Source organism: Camelina sativa, chromosome 3 (assembly GCF_030686135.1).
Source record: "Camelina sativa cultivar CO46 ecotype springtype chromosome 3, ASM3068613v1".
Lineage (NCBI taxonomy): Eukaryota > Viridiplantae > Streptophyta > Magnoliopsida > Brassicales > Brassicaceae > Camelina > Camelina sativa.
The window spans coordinates 15,476,354-15,491,812 of NC_141882.1; the positions used below are offsets into that span (position 1 = coordinate 15,476,354).

Consider the following 15,459-nt stretch of genomic DNA (forward strand, 5'->3'; position numbering starts at 1 on the left):
CGATTCACCCTCCATCCACTTGGTGAAATAGTCGGTTAGGACCAGAAGGAAACACTTTGATTTCGACGGAGGCAATGGTCCGACAAGGTCCATTGCCCATCGCATGAATGGGTACAGCGCAGTGACCGCGCTTAGCAGTTCAAGAGGAACATGTTTCATTGGTCCGTGGCGTTGGCAAGCCTCGCACTTTGCCAAAAATGCCTCATAGTCAGCAACCATAGTGGGCCAATAATGCCACCATCACCCTCATGGACCTCCGTCATTATCCGTTCGGCGGAAAAGCTTGTCGTTTAACATGGCGTAACGTGCACATCGGGTTTTTAGGCGTCGAGCTTGCCAACGGTTTTCTAGGACTTTACCCTCCGTGATGTACTTTTTTTATCTCGAGCTGCCAATCGACTGGGGGCTGCGCTGCGTCTCCATGGGTTCGGCGTCGTCATGGATGACGAGAGTGATACCGACGTATTCGATGCTAGGCGTTTCGATACATTCGACCGAGATTGTCAGTCGCAGGTCGGGATCGGATCAACTTGCAAGGGCGGCGAGAGCATCTGCCGATGCGTTTTTGCTCCTCGGAATCGTGATTAATTTGAAGGAGGCGAACTGGTCAGACAAAGTCCTGAGTAACTGACGATATGCCTTCATTCATTCATTTCTATCATCGTATTCTCCGTTGAACTGGCTTACAACGAGCTGCGACTCGCAAAAGACCTGAATGGATGCTACCCCGAGTCCTTGTGCCAATCGTAGCCCAACCAACACGGCTTCATATTCGGTTTCTTTATTCAACGCCCTGAAATTGTGTTTTAGCGCCTGTAGATGACTTCACCGGTTGGAGATCGGAGAATAATCCCGACGCCGGACCCTTGATTGGAAGACGATCCATCGACGAATAGCGTCCAAGGTTCTTCTTTAGGTAAAGCTTCCTCAAGTTCAAGAGTTAGCTCCGTTATAAAATTTGCCATTACTTGGGATTTCAAGTTAGGGCGAGAACGATACTCGATGTCGTATTCGCTTAACTCAATCGCCCATTTCGCAAGTCGCCCGGATTGAAGAGGGCTATGGAGGACAGTTCGGAGCGGTTGATAGGTATAGACGACATTGGAATACGATTGGAAATAAGGTCATAGTTTCCGAGCAGCAACGATTATAGCGAGAGCAAGCTTTTCCAGGGTCGGATAACGAGTGTCCGCGTCGTTGAGGGCCTTGCTTATGTAGAAGATTGGTCGCTGCTCGCCACGATCATCTCGGACTAGTACTCCACTAACTACCGAGCTGGAAACCGAGACGTAGAGGTATAGTGTATCTCCCTCCTCGGGCTTGACGAGCACTGGGTTGCTGGTCAAGTATTCTTTGAGTTGCCTAAAGGCGATCTTGCAGGAGTCTTCCCTGTGGAAATCCTTATTTCCTTTAAGGAGTTGGTAGAAAGGAAGACATCGATTTGTGGATCGGGCGATGAACCGATTTAACGTGGCTATCCGGCCAGTTGGGCGTTGAACGTCTCTTTTGTTAGTTGGAGACGAGAGTCCTAGCACCGCTTCAATTTGTTTCAGATTAGCTTCGATACCCCGTTCGGTGACTATGTATCCCAAAAATTCTCCTGAAGTTACGCCGAACGTCACTTGGTCGGGTTGAGCTTCATCTGGAATCGATCCAGAATATCGAAGCATTCAACAAGGTGTTGGATATGTTGATCCGCGATTAGGGACTTGACTAGCATGTCATCGATGTAAACTTCCATTGTCTGCCCCACAAGATCGGCGAACATTGTATTTACCATTCGCCGATAAGTTACCCCGTGTTCTTCAATCCAAACGGCATTACTTTATAACAATAAGTTCCCCTGTCCGTTATGAATGCCATTTTCTCACGATCCGAAGGGTGCATTACGATTTGATTATATCCTGAGAAGGCATCCATGAACGAAAGCAATTGGTTTCCTGTGGTGGCTTCTACCAGTCGGTCGATATGCGGGAGAGGAAAACAATCCTTGGGACAGACTTTGTTGAGGTCGGTGAAATCTATGCAGACCCTCTACTTGTCGTTTTTCATTTTGACGACGACCGGATTTGCTAGCCAGTCAGGATATTGTACCTCCATTATTTGATCAGCTTTGACGAGTCGTTCGACCTCATCCTGTACTGCCTTTGCTCGATCTGGCCCTCAACGTCGGCGCTTCTGCCAGATTGGTTTGAACGTGGGATCAATGTTAAACCTATGGCATGTGACCGAGGGATTGATACCGACCATGTCTTTAGTGGACCATGCGAACGTTGAAGATTTGGATCTTAGAAAAGCGACCTGTTCGGATCTGAGCCGATCTTCGAGTTCGGCTCATATCCTGACTGTTTGCGAGGGATCCGTGTCGTCTATGTTGACCTGGATAATGTGGCATCCCGTAGATTTTAGCCGGCCCTGCTCCGGCTTGTGGGGTTCAATGATATGATCCTCGATCTGTAATTGCTATGCCTTCTCTCGCAACCTCTGTTTCTTTTTGAGAACTGAGCAGGTCCTGGCCATCCACTAATGTTTGGATTGAATTGATCCAAGGTGATCCCAGAATGGTGTTGTAGATCGCCGGCGCGTCTATGACCACAAATTTCGTCTTGCGAGTTACTCCACGAGCGCGGACTTGCAATTTCACGTCGCCCATTGACATCTTGGCTACTCCATCGTATCCGGTCAGCGTCCTCGGCTCCTGCTTGATCTGCTCGGGTGTCACGCCCATTTTCTCCGACCATACTTCCAGTATCGATGAGGACCCGTTCTACGTCGAATTCGCCCATTGCGACCTCGACAAAGGGGTCGTTATGAGGGTATTGAATCCCCTTGGCATCTTCGTTTGTGAATGTGATGGGGTCGGCACTGAGTGGTTCTTCCTCTGCGATCGCACTACAGATCTGATGTGCCCGTTTATTCAACGCACGAACGAAATCTTTGCATTCATCGGTTTGGCCGATAATCATGGAGATACGACCCCGAGGCGAGGGGTTTGTGTGCACATTTTGCTGTCCTTTTTGGCGTTTTGATGGTCCCGGGAGTTCTTCTCCGGGTGGAAGGCTGCTCTGTTGCGCAATAGGAGGTGTCTGTTGTTGTTCACCTTGTGCGTTGTTCGGAGGGTTATTGCCCTTTTGATCTCGCCCGGCATTGGACCATCCTGATCTGCCTCCGCGGCCCCCGCGAAAAGCTTTGGGCTGGTAGGTAGCCTTAATCTCGCCGGACAAGTATTTTTCGTACAGATAGTTGGACAAATGTTTACATTCAGCCGTGGAATGGCCTTCAAACATGTGAAAATCGCAGAAAAGCTCTTCTCCTGAATCTGGGGCGTGTTAGCCTGTGCTCCGTCCTCGGAGATCGCACTCACTACCCCCCGCTTAGGATCCCTCGGATCATGATGTTTTTGAGGCTCCTGGTAGCCTTCTCTGCTTTTTCTTTTGTCGAGGTTGGGCGTGGTGGATTAGCCCTGATCGCCCGTCTTTCTTTGTCTTCTTCGACGTATGCAAGGCGAGACCCCCTGTGGAGTGCGTCGTCCAGGTCCTTGGCTTCCCGGATATTGAGATCTACTTGCAAAGGAGATCCAGGAATAAGCCCCTTCTTGAAGGCAGCGATCGCGACGTTGTCATACTTCTCCTTAAACCTGGTTAAGTACTGTCGCAATGGCTCACCGAGCTCTTGCGTCGTCTCCCATAATTCGGCGCTGGAAATCCCGCGCTCGATGAAGACTCGGTAATTCCGTAAAAAAGCCGTCGATAACTGAGTGAAGCTATCAATTGAGTTCGCCGGGAGTCGAGAGAACCAGGTCAGAGCGTTTCTTGTTAGGCTTTCAACGAATAGCTGGCAGTAACCGATATCCCTATGTTCCTCGGTGAACCTTGCTTTGGACACGGTCGCCATGAACGAGGTCATGTATTGCACCGGATCCTTCTTCCCTTCACAGGACGGGAGCTTGAGTTTTACGACTGGAAAGTATGTTTCCAGGATTCATTTGGTGAACGGACTTCGCTGCGTGGCCTCGAACATCCTATCGATCTCTGGAGACGAGCTGACGGCACGGTGGAACAGTGACCCCATATCCCGAATTTTGGAGTGAATCTCTTCTAGGCCTGGATAGGGATCAGCAGTCAGATTGCCCTGAGAGGATTGCCCGATGAGAGGTGGCATCCCTGAAGCTAACACGGAGGGTACGTGTTGATCAAGAGACTGGTAGGCCGAGGGCGGCGGATCATGGAACAGTTCTCGGCTTGAGATGCCGCTCCTTTGGGCGACTTGTTGTGGCACAAAATCCTGCTGTAGTGGAGGGGTGGCGTGACGTTCCATCGCGTCCATTCGTCGATTCGTTTCGGATATCGCCTGAAGGATATCCTTGGACATCGTCCCGAACACGAGTCTTAGATCGTCCACAGATATGAGCTGAGAAGGTTGTATGGTTTGCCCCGAGGGAGTTTGTCTGTCGCCAGATCCATCAGCGGGAGGTTCCTCGTCGGACCCCAGAGTTGTGAGACTGCCAGTATCGACATCCCCTACTTCGACGGGAGCTTCAGTCGAGTTTACTGCTGGGTTCTCCGATGCGCGTAGGTTTCAACGCGCATAGACAATCGTGGCAGGTAAGTCAGTAGGTGGATTGGTGGTGACGTCCTGCGAGCCGGAGGCTCCGCTAATAGGGATTTCACGCTGAGGATCGGTGGCGTTGGTGACATCGTTGTTGGAAAGCGAGGACATGGTGTTTCTTGCTTGACAAGTTTCGAACGTGTGTAAGGGAGAAAGACTTGAGAACTTAGCGTCCCCACAGACGGCGCCAATTGTAGAAACTGAGTTTCACACAATGAATTTGTTTGATGGGGGAAACAAATTTAATAAAGTTATCTCTCTAAGAATTCGAATCAAAACTAGTGAGCAAAATGGAATTAAAATCTCTTGAGGAAGAAGTTAGGGTTTTCGCTCAAGAACAATGAATAACTAGGGTTTTTTGTATTAATTGCTGGATGGATTACATAGAAGAGATCTCCCTCTATTTGTATATTTCTAGATTACAAAATATAGCTACTTTCCTAATCGTCCAAACCAAGATTAGGAAAGTTTTTTCTTCCTTGTTAGGTCAGCCGCCAAGCGATCTGGGAAGTCGGTTTCTCATCCTGGGACTGGACTCTTCGACAGAGCTAAACCTTCATTTGTAGGTTGAATCCATACATAAACTGAACTCCCGGTTTAAATACTCAATTTCGATTTATGATTTATACCGGTATGTTGAGGGCGCTGAATCACGCACCAACATGGACTCATCATTTGTCTCATTTGTCAAAACACACCAATCGCCAAACAAAAACGCTGCTTTAGCCAGTTATAGCGGCTTCCCGAGACTAATTTTAAGTGAGTCACATCACAAAACCAACTAGCTTGATACATAATGAAGTCAAAAGATAAGTTCTCTAAACCTTTTAAACTAACTCTTCATCATTACAAACCCCAAATTAAAAATTAAAAACAAAACAAAAAAAGACTCTACCCCGCCACTTCCAAAACATATGATTATACAACTGAATTAATAAGCATATAGGATCTTCAAAAGATTCCTTCTATTATCCCTCCTAAAGGGTTACAACAAGATGATCTCTAACATACATAGTCAAATTCTAGGCTTCTCCCTCGTGGAATCCTTATTTTCTCCATTTTCTAAATCCTCCAAGCTATTGACTTCTGCGCTATGATGTGTCGCGGAAGGATCACACGAGTACCATCTTGACCAGAAAAGATAGTTAAAGAAGTTGATGAAACTCAATGAAGCTAAGAGCCAGTAAAAGTGATCTAATCTATCTTTGTTAAGATCGTTATCTCCTAACCAACCTTCTCCACCATTACTAGAAGTAACTCTGTTCACAGCCGAGACAAGAACAGAACTAAGATAGAACCCGAAAGAGTAAGAGCAGTAAGTCAATGCTGTGAGAAAAGATTGCATACTCTGAGAAGACTGTTTGTAAAAAAACTCCACTAATCCAACGGCTGTAAACATCTCTGATAAACCGAATATCAGAAACTGAGGCGCTATCCAAAAGATCGAGAGCGTTACGTTCTGTTCCAAGAACGTTTCTCGTCTCTTCTTCTCCACTAATGCGGCTGCAACCATCGAGAACGTCGCTAAGAACAGTCCAGCGCCGATTCTCTGAAGAGGAGAGATTCCGGAATCGTTTCCCGTGACCTTTCTAGCGAGTGGGACGAAGAACGTTTCGTAGAGAGGCACAAAGAAGATGAGAATGATGTAAGGGATGGCTTGAAGAGAAGCAGGTGGGATTCGAAAAGTCTTTGTGATGTGTGTGTTCATAGAGCTTCCTTGCTGAACAGAGAAAGTTTGAAGCTGAGCTAATATGGTGTTGAAGATGATAGTACACGCGAATATCGGTATGACTGATAACAGAATCTTGACTTGATGGACTTGTTCGGTTGTGCATAGTCTCCATGGACTCTCCTTTACTTTGCCTTGCGTCTTGATACAAGCCTTGTCAAGAAACCTGCACGTCAAGAAAAGAGCGGTTAGTTAGTTAGTTAGTTTGTCAATTTGGCGGTTGTTGTAAAGAGTTTAAAAACAAATAGATTATAAATGTACCTGAACTTATTAGTATGAAGGAGAGGTTTGACACGAACGAGATCCATTGAAGGTTGGTGAAGCATGTTTGTGTTTGAAGGGCAAATCTGTTTACGTTTAGTGATCGCTGCTACAAAGACCTGATCGATCGATAAAAATTAGAAGTCAAGATCAAACTCTTTTATATGCCTCAAAATGTATCAAAGGCCATGTTTGAGTTTATATATAAGTGAAATGAATACATTTTATGAGTTTAAAAAAAAAAAAAAAAAATACGGTTCTTAATTTACCTGAGCAATTGGTGTGAAGATGCTACCACGGGATGGTTTATTCCTATAAAAGTTAGTACCAACAACGAGGCTGATCAACCCCGCGGCCATAACAGCCGCGGAGACACCAAAACCAACGTCCATGCCAGAATGCGTTTGCACCCAAACTAAAAGTGTAAGTGCAATAAGTTGACCCATTGAGAAGGCGAAATAAGCCGCATTGAAGAAACTCGATAGCTTCCTTAAATCCTTTCTTTGAAACTGGTCGGCACCGTGAGAGATGATGTTCGGTTTGAGACAGCCACTCCCTAACGCCACCAAACAGAGTGCGGCGTAGAGAGTTACTGCCTTGTAACCGTTTGCCTCTAAGCAATGTATTGTGCCCTTCATGTCGCATTCTGGTGGTCTTAGCTCTGGGAGATGAGCTTGGACTGCCAATAGTATGAAACCCTGTTTTATTGATTACATGTTTTTGTTAGCCAATACTTCTCTTAGTTTTTGTCAACCAACATTACCCGAATATTTCATAACTAAAATTCTTAGATAAATACACATAGATATGTGTATGACGTTCACGTAACTAATATTATGCAGCCGTAAATTTCGTCCCAAGACTATATTGTGAGGTACTATTTTCTACAAGAACATTATATTGTCAATTTAACATATTATATAACCTAGTGAAAATAAAACTATATTATACAACACATTTGCTTTTCCAAAAAACCGAAAGTTTCAACAAGAAAGGTTTAGTTCATAATGCACTTTCATTACGTACAACTTTATTTTAATTAATGTTTTTGACTTTTTTTTCTATAAATACTTTTAGTTGCCCGTTTAAATCACGGTTACTAGTTAGAGATGAAAAGTGATGTAGAATATTCAAGAGCATCTAAAATAGAAATGAGAAAAGGTGAAAAGGGAGCTAGCTAGAGAACATACAAAAATTTCGATGATGCCAAAGACGAGCATGGTGCGAAAGCTTCCAAGGTAGGAATCAGAGAGGAAGCCACCAAGAAGCGAGAGAAGAAACACCGTTCCTATGAAGTTAGTCACGAGGTTTGCGGATTTGGACAAAGGGAAATGCATTTCATTGAACACGTATGTGATCAAGTTGTTTCCAACAGCTGCGATCGCCATCATCTCAAAAGCTTGGAGACCTGAACGTAACATAGATGATAGATAAATATAAACACATCCCAATCAATATAACCTATATATAGCATGGACCATCCCGGCCATATGCAACAAGCTGGTTTAGCTAGTCGATGCGCATAGTTAAAGTTGACGATAGAAGGGGAAGGATACCTAGAACAAAGACGGCAGCTCTTGTACCACCATGCTTGTTTGGCCTGCATGGTCGACCTCGAGAATCAACCGAAAGATCGCCCAATGATTCCTCGGACATGTGTAGTCCTCTTTTAGCTTCTTCAGATAGATCACGAACATCCATAGCTCTTTCTATGTTAATTTCTTGAATTATGTCAACGAAAGGGAGATATAAGGTCTGCTTTAGAAGGAGTTGGCACAAAGATAAATAAACGAGGTGGGGAGCGAGGAGGTACTTATAATGTCTCGTTCATTCTTTAAAAATTCATGAGAAAGAAACTATAAAAATATTATACAATAAAATAAAATAAAACTCTACATCAGTTTTAAATTAGAACTTTGACTTCAATATTGAAAAGTATAAATGTTTCTAATGAATAGAACTCTCATAAAGAGAAGTTAATTTTTAATTAGAAAATACTATTTGATTTTGTTGGTAATTTTGCATTATTCATAACCTTCTATTTTCTAAAACTTGGTTTGATCGGATGTATCAAATAATTAAGTTTACTTAACTTATTAGTGTGATAGTGGGAAGTAACGGACCCACTGTCCAATATGTTTAAAATGCATCATCATCATCATTACAAGCAAATTTCAACTTTGGCCTGTGGCTCCGGGGCATAAACTATTGTTTACTACAATATGTTTTCTTTACATTTACGGTTGATATATGAAGTTGCGATTTGATTATGATGACAATCTTTGACGAATCTTCCCTTCCCATCAGTGTTTGTTTAACCTTTTTCGTCAGTAATAGTAGCTAGAAACTTCACATCCAGAAGAACTAACCAAGTTTATAGTATCATCATAATTTAATTTTGAAGTCACTTTTCTATGGATTATCACAAAATTTGATTAAGTAATTACCAATCTAACGTACATATGTGTAGTCGACCCGAAACTGATGGACTTGAAGATAATTAATGTGTATGTATGACATGCATTCAAGTTATAATCAAGTTCGAAGGTATTCAGTTTTACCAACATTTAAAACAACAAAAAAATGGCTAAAATTCAGAAAATCGCAGAATTTTGGAATTGGAGTATTCAATTATGTTTTTTTTTTTTTTTTTTTTAATTTTGACAAAAAAATTCTACATATTATACTATATGCTGATAAAAACTATAAAACAATAATCTAAACTAATAGATTAAAAATACGGCTAAGATTTTCATTTTTATCAATGTTATCATCATTTGGCTTATCAATGCGATATATTATTAGGTTAAGCACAGATTACTTTAGTAATGTGGGGGCATACAAAGTGACATACGTGAGACTACAATAATATTTTACTCATTGATCAAGGTTTGTGGGATCTTTTCATCCGTCTTGAAAGTCAAATCAGGATATAGTTGGAGGCATTACAAATTCCCCATCCCGACCATAACTTTCCTCCCATGACAATAAGTAGATCAGATCTTCTTTTTCGGAAAAAATGATTATACCAAGTGATGCTGCTATTTATATTTCTTTTGTTATGTTTATAATGTGTTAAATCATAACATGTTATAAAAAAAAAGTATTATGAAAAACGGACTGTGAATATTTGAATCGAAAAGAAATGTCATAAGGTAGGTATCTGACGTGTCCACAATTAGAGAATGATAAATATGGTTACAGCATTTCTATGGGACATATTTGATAGAAAGTTGGAATAATAAAAAAAATAAAAAAAAAAAAGGTGGAGAGATGAATAGAAATTGTCTCTGCCTAGAACAATTAAAGCACAACGTCTATAGTTGTCATCATTTGATTGGTTGAGCAAACTAAAAAATAATTAAATAATTGAATTAAATTAAAAGTATTATTATTTAATTTTTTTGACATCCAAGTGGCTATATAACGGATGAAGATGCTCTTAGAATTTGGGTCCAAATACATATCATGCATGTTATGATATATAAGACTAAGAGGCGTGATCCAGCATTTCTTGTAGGTCTACAGTAGGTTCTTAGATACATGCAAGTTTTTTAATAAGACTGAAACTTGTATTCTTGAAAGACAATGATTATGATAGAGCTCTTGGCGCTTATATATATTAGTTGGATTTGGTTTGCATGAAGTGATGGCTCTATCGACCGCATCATATCTGACCCCTAATTTCCATGTGTCTCATTGTATTTATACGGGATTTATTGTATTTATCTGGTTTTTAACTTTTATGTATACGCATAACAAATGATGGACAACATACTTAGTTAGTTGTTCAAGTTTCCACTACTTCCTAACTTTGGATGTGGAACGAAAATAATCGACACTTTCTAGAAAACTCGTCCAAAACCAATCAAATTCAAACGGCTGACCAAACAGAAGTTAAATGCATCCGGGGACAAACTGTTTTTTTAAGTCTAGTACTCAAAACCAAACATGAATCTTTTTCATCTAGACCGGTCCCCACTACCTTTCTATATAAATTGTAAAAATGGCTAGAAAACGAAAGCTACTTTTACACTATACTTACAATAGTCAAATCAATGAAGTCCAATCCAAGCAAGCATCACAAAAGGGAAGATGAAATGAAAATGAATAATGAAGAGACGTGTGTGACATTATTCATTGATGTATGTATAAACAATATAATGGATACAACTTATAAATTGGATACAACTGTACCCCCAAAGCGGTTGGGGCGGACAAATCAATCTGCAGACTGGACCGCTTTTTATTTACCATTCAGCGAATGTAGTTCGCAGTGGTGCGGTCCAAATAAAGTAGAGACAAAAATGCAGCGGACCAACTGCAGACCGTTTTTGCATACAAATAGAATTGGTCCGCAACGGTCTGTAATCCGCCTTAAAAATGGAGCGATCCAAACCGTAAATGGATTTGGTCGCCTTGACCGCAGTTACCATTCAAACCCTAAATCTGCAATATAATACAACACTATCAACTCCATGGCCTCCCTTGAGAGCCTTCTTTTTTGCTTCTCAATATCAAAACCATTTATATTTATTTATTTTTCTTGGTATGTAGTTTTGCCTGCTTTTGTTGGTATGACCTACTACTAAATTCACAATCAGGGCGGATCTACATGAGGAAGGGGTGGGGCACGTGCTCCATACTCTTTTTAAAAAGTTTACCCAGTAGGAGTTTTGAAATGATATCTTTAGTTCAGTTGGTATATGAAAGTAGTACGTTACTTCTAGGCCACCAGTTCGAGGCTGTGTATATGCTTTTTTAGCATGTTCCTTTTTATTCTTTTGACAATTCCATGCATTTTTATTCAATAAAATTATATATATACTTTCAGTTCTATTTTTTTTTTGTATTTCTTTCTAGTTTAACTTTAACAAATTTAATTCGTATTTTAATTGTTTAGTATACATATAACTTAACTAAAAATGTTATAAAACTACTAAATTAATAACATCAAACAATATTATCTCTTTTATAGTTCATTTGTTATTTTTAGAGTTTAAATTTATTTGATATGCTTAGATAAGTGAATTTAAATGTAATACATATATTTATAGTTAATTGTGAATTTTAAGTTTGTAAATGTGTCTTTTTAATTATTAAAATATATATATATATCATATAATATAAGTAATTAAGTATAATTATAAACCAATAAATAATCACTTTCAAAAATTTGGGTTCATTTTTCATTTCAAAATTTAAAATATGTTAAAATGGAAGATATACTTTGATGCTGTCAAATTAGTATATATAATTTCTGTAATATTTTTATAGTAGAAATTTATTATTATTAATTATAAGTGTTTGTGCCCCATGCAAAATAGTCTTCTGCATCCGCCACTGTAATCACAATTGTCAATATCTAAAATGCTCTTAGTATGCGACCAAATTCAATGTGTATGATCGTGTTCGACCAAATACAACCAATAATTAATCCTTAATTTTCTTTTTTTCTTCTTTGAAGCCAGTTGTCATCCCGGAATATCTTCTACTTATTTATTTGTATAGGTGTCGTATATCAAAACTTCTTCTTTGAGTTTAATCACCTGCATGCCTCTCTTCTTCTCTGTTTTGTAACAAATTTTGTTAAAATCCCAAAATGTGAAAGCCAAGAAGACTTTAAAGTCCATTCATAAGAGATATTATTTCGAATTGAATATGAATTATAAATCCATGAAATTTAACATAATATAATGTATACTGTAGGTCTCGAAAATTTTAACAAACCAGTCACATAGCCTTAATTTGATTAACACAGCTTTGTTGATCTCCTTTCTAGGTTACTTTTCTTGGATAATTAATTCGGTCTGTAAATACAAGAAGGAGAAGATTTAAGGTGAAGACTCCAGAATCTTGCACTCCGTGATTAGGGTTAATTTATCTAACTGACGCAAGATATATCGAATTTTCTTTTTGTTTATAAAATAGACTTTAATGGATCGAGAAGAAGAGTGAAGGAAGCTTGGAAAAAAATGTATCGGTTAAATCTTAACCGTAAACAGTTAGTCAGTTACACATCCATTATATATATATATACATTTTAGTCTCATTGAGTCACACACTTAACTTATGCTCCTATTCATGTGTGGCCGTGTGGGATATATACATATCATAATAGGAAAGACATATCGAGTGGTGACAAAAAAGAGAGCAGAAGCTGGTCGGTTTTGTTTAGTGTTTAAGTGAAGAATACTTCTTCTCAAGAAGAAACTACGTTGACTTTTTTCTTCATCATTATGCATTTTCTCCCATATTTTGCCCTACCACTCCACTCTCACCCTACTGTGTTACAGATACAGTTGGTGTGTGTAACGTACGCTTGTGCTTCCAACTATTAAAAAAAAAAAACAGTCAACTATATGGAGAATCCTTCTCCCATTGATACAAGAAAAAAAAATTAATGAAGTTGATATTGAGCACTTGCGTTTGTGTATTATATATGCAAATATAATTCATGATTGGTGGTCAAGATCAACTATATAACAGTCACAATTGGTGTTTTAACTATATGATAAACATTTAATTTGGCTTCGATCTTTCTCCACCATCCTAATCACTATTGCTAACACGTTACATATTTTTGAACAGTTTATAGACGGTGAGATAACAAAATATATTTTGGATGAATTAAAATTTGCATGATGAGTGTGAATATTTATTTGCTATTTGGTAGGTTATGCGTTTTCAAAGTAACAACTAATCCACATACGTTAAAGGGAGATTTAACCTTTTACCAAAAACGACCAAAAAAAAAAGTTAAATGGAGAATCCTTCTCCCATTGATAGATATATATATAACTTAATTGTAAACCTATACACTACTAAGGATTCGATTAGCAACATTGTTGAAATTACTTGGTTAAATTTTTTTCATCGGTTGTAGAAAAAGTGGTTAGAAAAATAGAAGAGAAAATGGTTAAATTAAAATGATTGGTTAAATATTAGTTATGATTGGTAACAAACGGTTCAACAGTAAAAATATTCTTAAAGAAAAACAACAAAAAAAAAAATCAGTTTCATTTTTAAAACTCTTGAGATAAATAATACGCAAATATTTTTTAAGTAAATAAAAATACCAATAAAAGTCTAAATATACTCTACACAAATTTCTTAAAACATAAATGAATCATTCATTTGCGGGGTCGAATTCAATATGAACTTAATTTACTTCTAATTGTTTTTTTGGACGAGATTGATTGAATATTGATTCTTAACATTTGGATTTTCTAGAAACAACTCTGCAATAAACATTCATTTTTTTTCTCCCACTTGAGTGAATAAAAGCCTTGTATCGTGCACAGTCCCAACAACTCGATTAACGGGGGAAGGAAGAAACTTTATATAATAATAATCCTTTAAAAAAAAATTGGACTAGCTAGTTTTATTTATTATAATGTTAAAAGTTTGAAAAACTTTATACTATATGAGATGGATAATGCAAGAAACGGAAACGAGATTCATGCCATTTGAAAAAGCTTATTTTATACAATTTTTATTAAGATGAGAATAAACTAGCTATGAACGAGAATTAAGGCCAATCAAAATCCATATTTCTAGTGTTTTTAAACTCATATAGAAGCAAAAATAAATATAGGAAAAGCAAAAAGAAAATCTATAGGAAACTCAATAATCATAAAATTATTTTGATAAGAGAACTTCTAAAATATTTCATAAAATTTCAAAAAGAATTTGTTCCATTCCCATTTCATTATTTTTGGTAACGAGAGTGAATCTTGGCTGAGATCTATACACACTCTTAGTTTTCATATCGTTTTGTCTTGCTTTATTTGAGAAATACGTCTCGAATATAAAATTTGGAAAAATTCCCAAAAAAAATATGAACTAATTAAAAATTGCCAGAAAAAAACACAAAGTTTTTTCGTTGCAAAAAAAAAACACAGACTAATTTTTTGAAGATATTAAAAACATCAACTTTCCCTATTTGCCGATTTTACACTATCTTTGTTTAAACCATCGACGATGTTAGACGGAATCGGGAATACTGTTAAACGAGGTAAAAAAAAAGACACTTATACCCTCTTCTTCTTTTCCCTAAAATCTTAAACGAAGCCAAAACCTCCAAATCGAATTATAGAGAAGAAAAATTAGGGTTAGGGTTCTCCCAAATCGATTTGGGCGTTTTCAATGTTCTCTCCCAAATCGAGCTGAATCAAGTCGTTTATCTTTTTATTCGCTCTGGTTGATTAAGCATGTCTCCTCAAAGCTCTGATGCAAACAACAACAAAGCAAGTTTCGAGCAAGCGAGTTGGGGTCGTTCTTGTAATTGTGGTAGGTCTACTATCAAGCTGAAGTCTTGGACATATGAAAATCCGGGAAGAAGATTCTACAAATGTGATGTTCATGGCTTCGTTTCATGGGTTGATGTTGAGAAACAATGCAGTTGGCAGAAGTTGAGTTTATTGGAGGCAAGAGATGAGATCCGTCACTATAAACAAAAGGTAAATGTGTTAAAAGATTTTGTGATTGAAGAGGAGAAGATCATACAGCTTGAAGAGGGGAAGAAACAACTTGAAAAGGAGAAGAAACAACTTGAAGATGAAGTTAATGTAGCCAAAGTGAAGGAAAATTTACTTAGGCAGTTCATTGCAATTTCATGGGGAGGTTTCATTCTTGCAATAGCCATAATCATAACGATTTTAAAGTAGTTTGTAATAGTTGTTGGGAAGATGTTTTTAGTAGTTGTTGTGTTATTAGTGAAACGACCTGACCCGTTTTTATTTTTTAAATAATAAATAATAATAATAAAAACACTACAACTATTGGTCCCATACCCACTAGCCACCTAACCACAAACACAACCAACAGCGGAAAACATATACCAATAACCAATAAATAAT

The 15,459-nt window shown here is 38.6% G+C and overlaps 2 protein-coding genes across 2 annotated transcripts; both read right to left on the reverse strand.

Annotated features, from left to right (window-relative positions):
- Positions 1-3,363: 3,363 nt before the first annotated feature.
- On the reverse strand, positions 3,364-3,894 carry LOC147946975 (uncharacterized). Its single transcript, XM_087507316.1, has one exon. The coding sequence runs from the start codon at positions 3,892-3,894 to the stop codon at positions 3,364-3,366; it is 531 nt and encodes a 176-aa protein (XP_087363442.1).
- A 1,511-nt stretch (positions 3,895-5,405) lies between these two features.
- Positions 5,406-8,421, reverse strand: LOC104777357 (protein NRT1/ PTR FAMILY 4.4). Its single transcript, XM_010501591.3, has 5 exons — positions 8,155-8,421; positions 7,789-8,006; positions 6,868-7,296; positions 6,599-6,717; positions 5,406-6,503 (listed from the first exon to the last, which is right to left on the reverse strand). Exons 1-5 carry the CDS (start codon positions 8,297-8,299, stop codon positions 5,624-5,626), a joined length of 1,791 nt encoding a protein of 596 aa, XP_010499893.2. The 5' UTR covers positions 8,300-8,421; the 3' UTR covers positions 5,406-5,623.
- Positions 8,422-15,459: the final 7,038 nt, after the last annotated feature.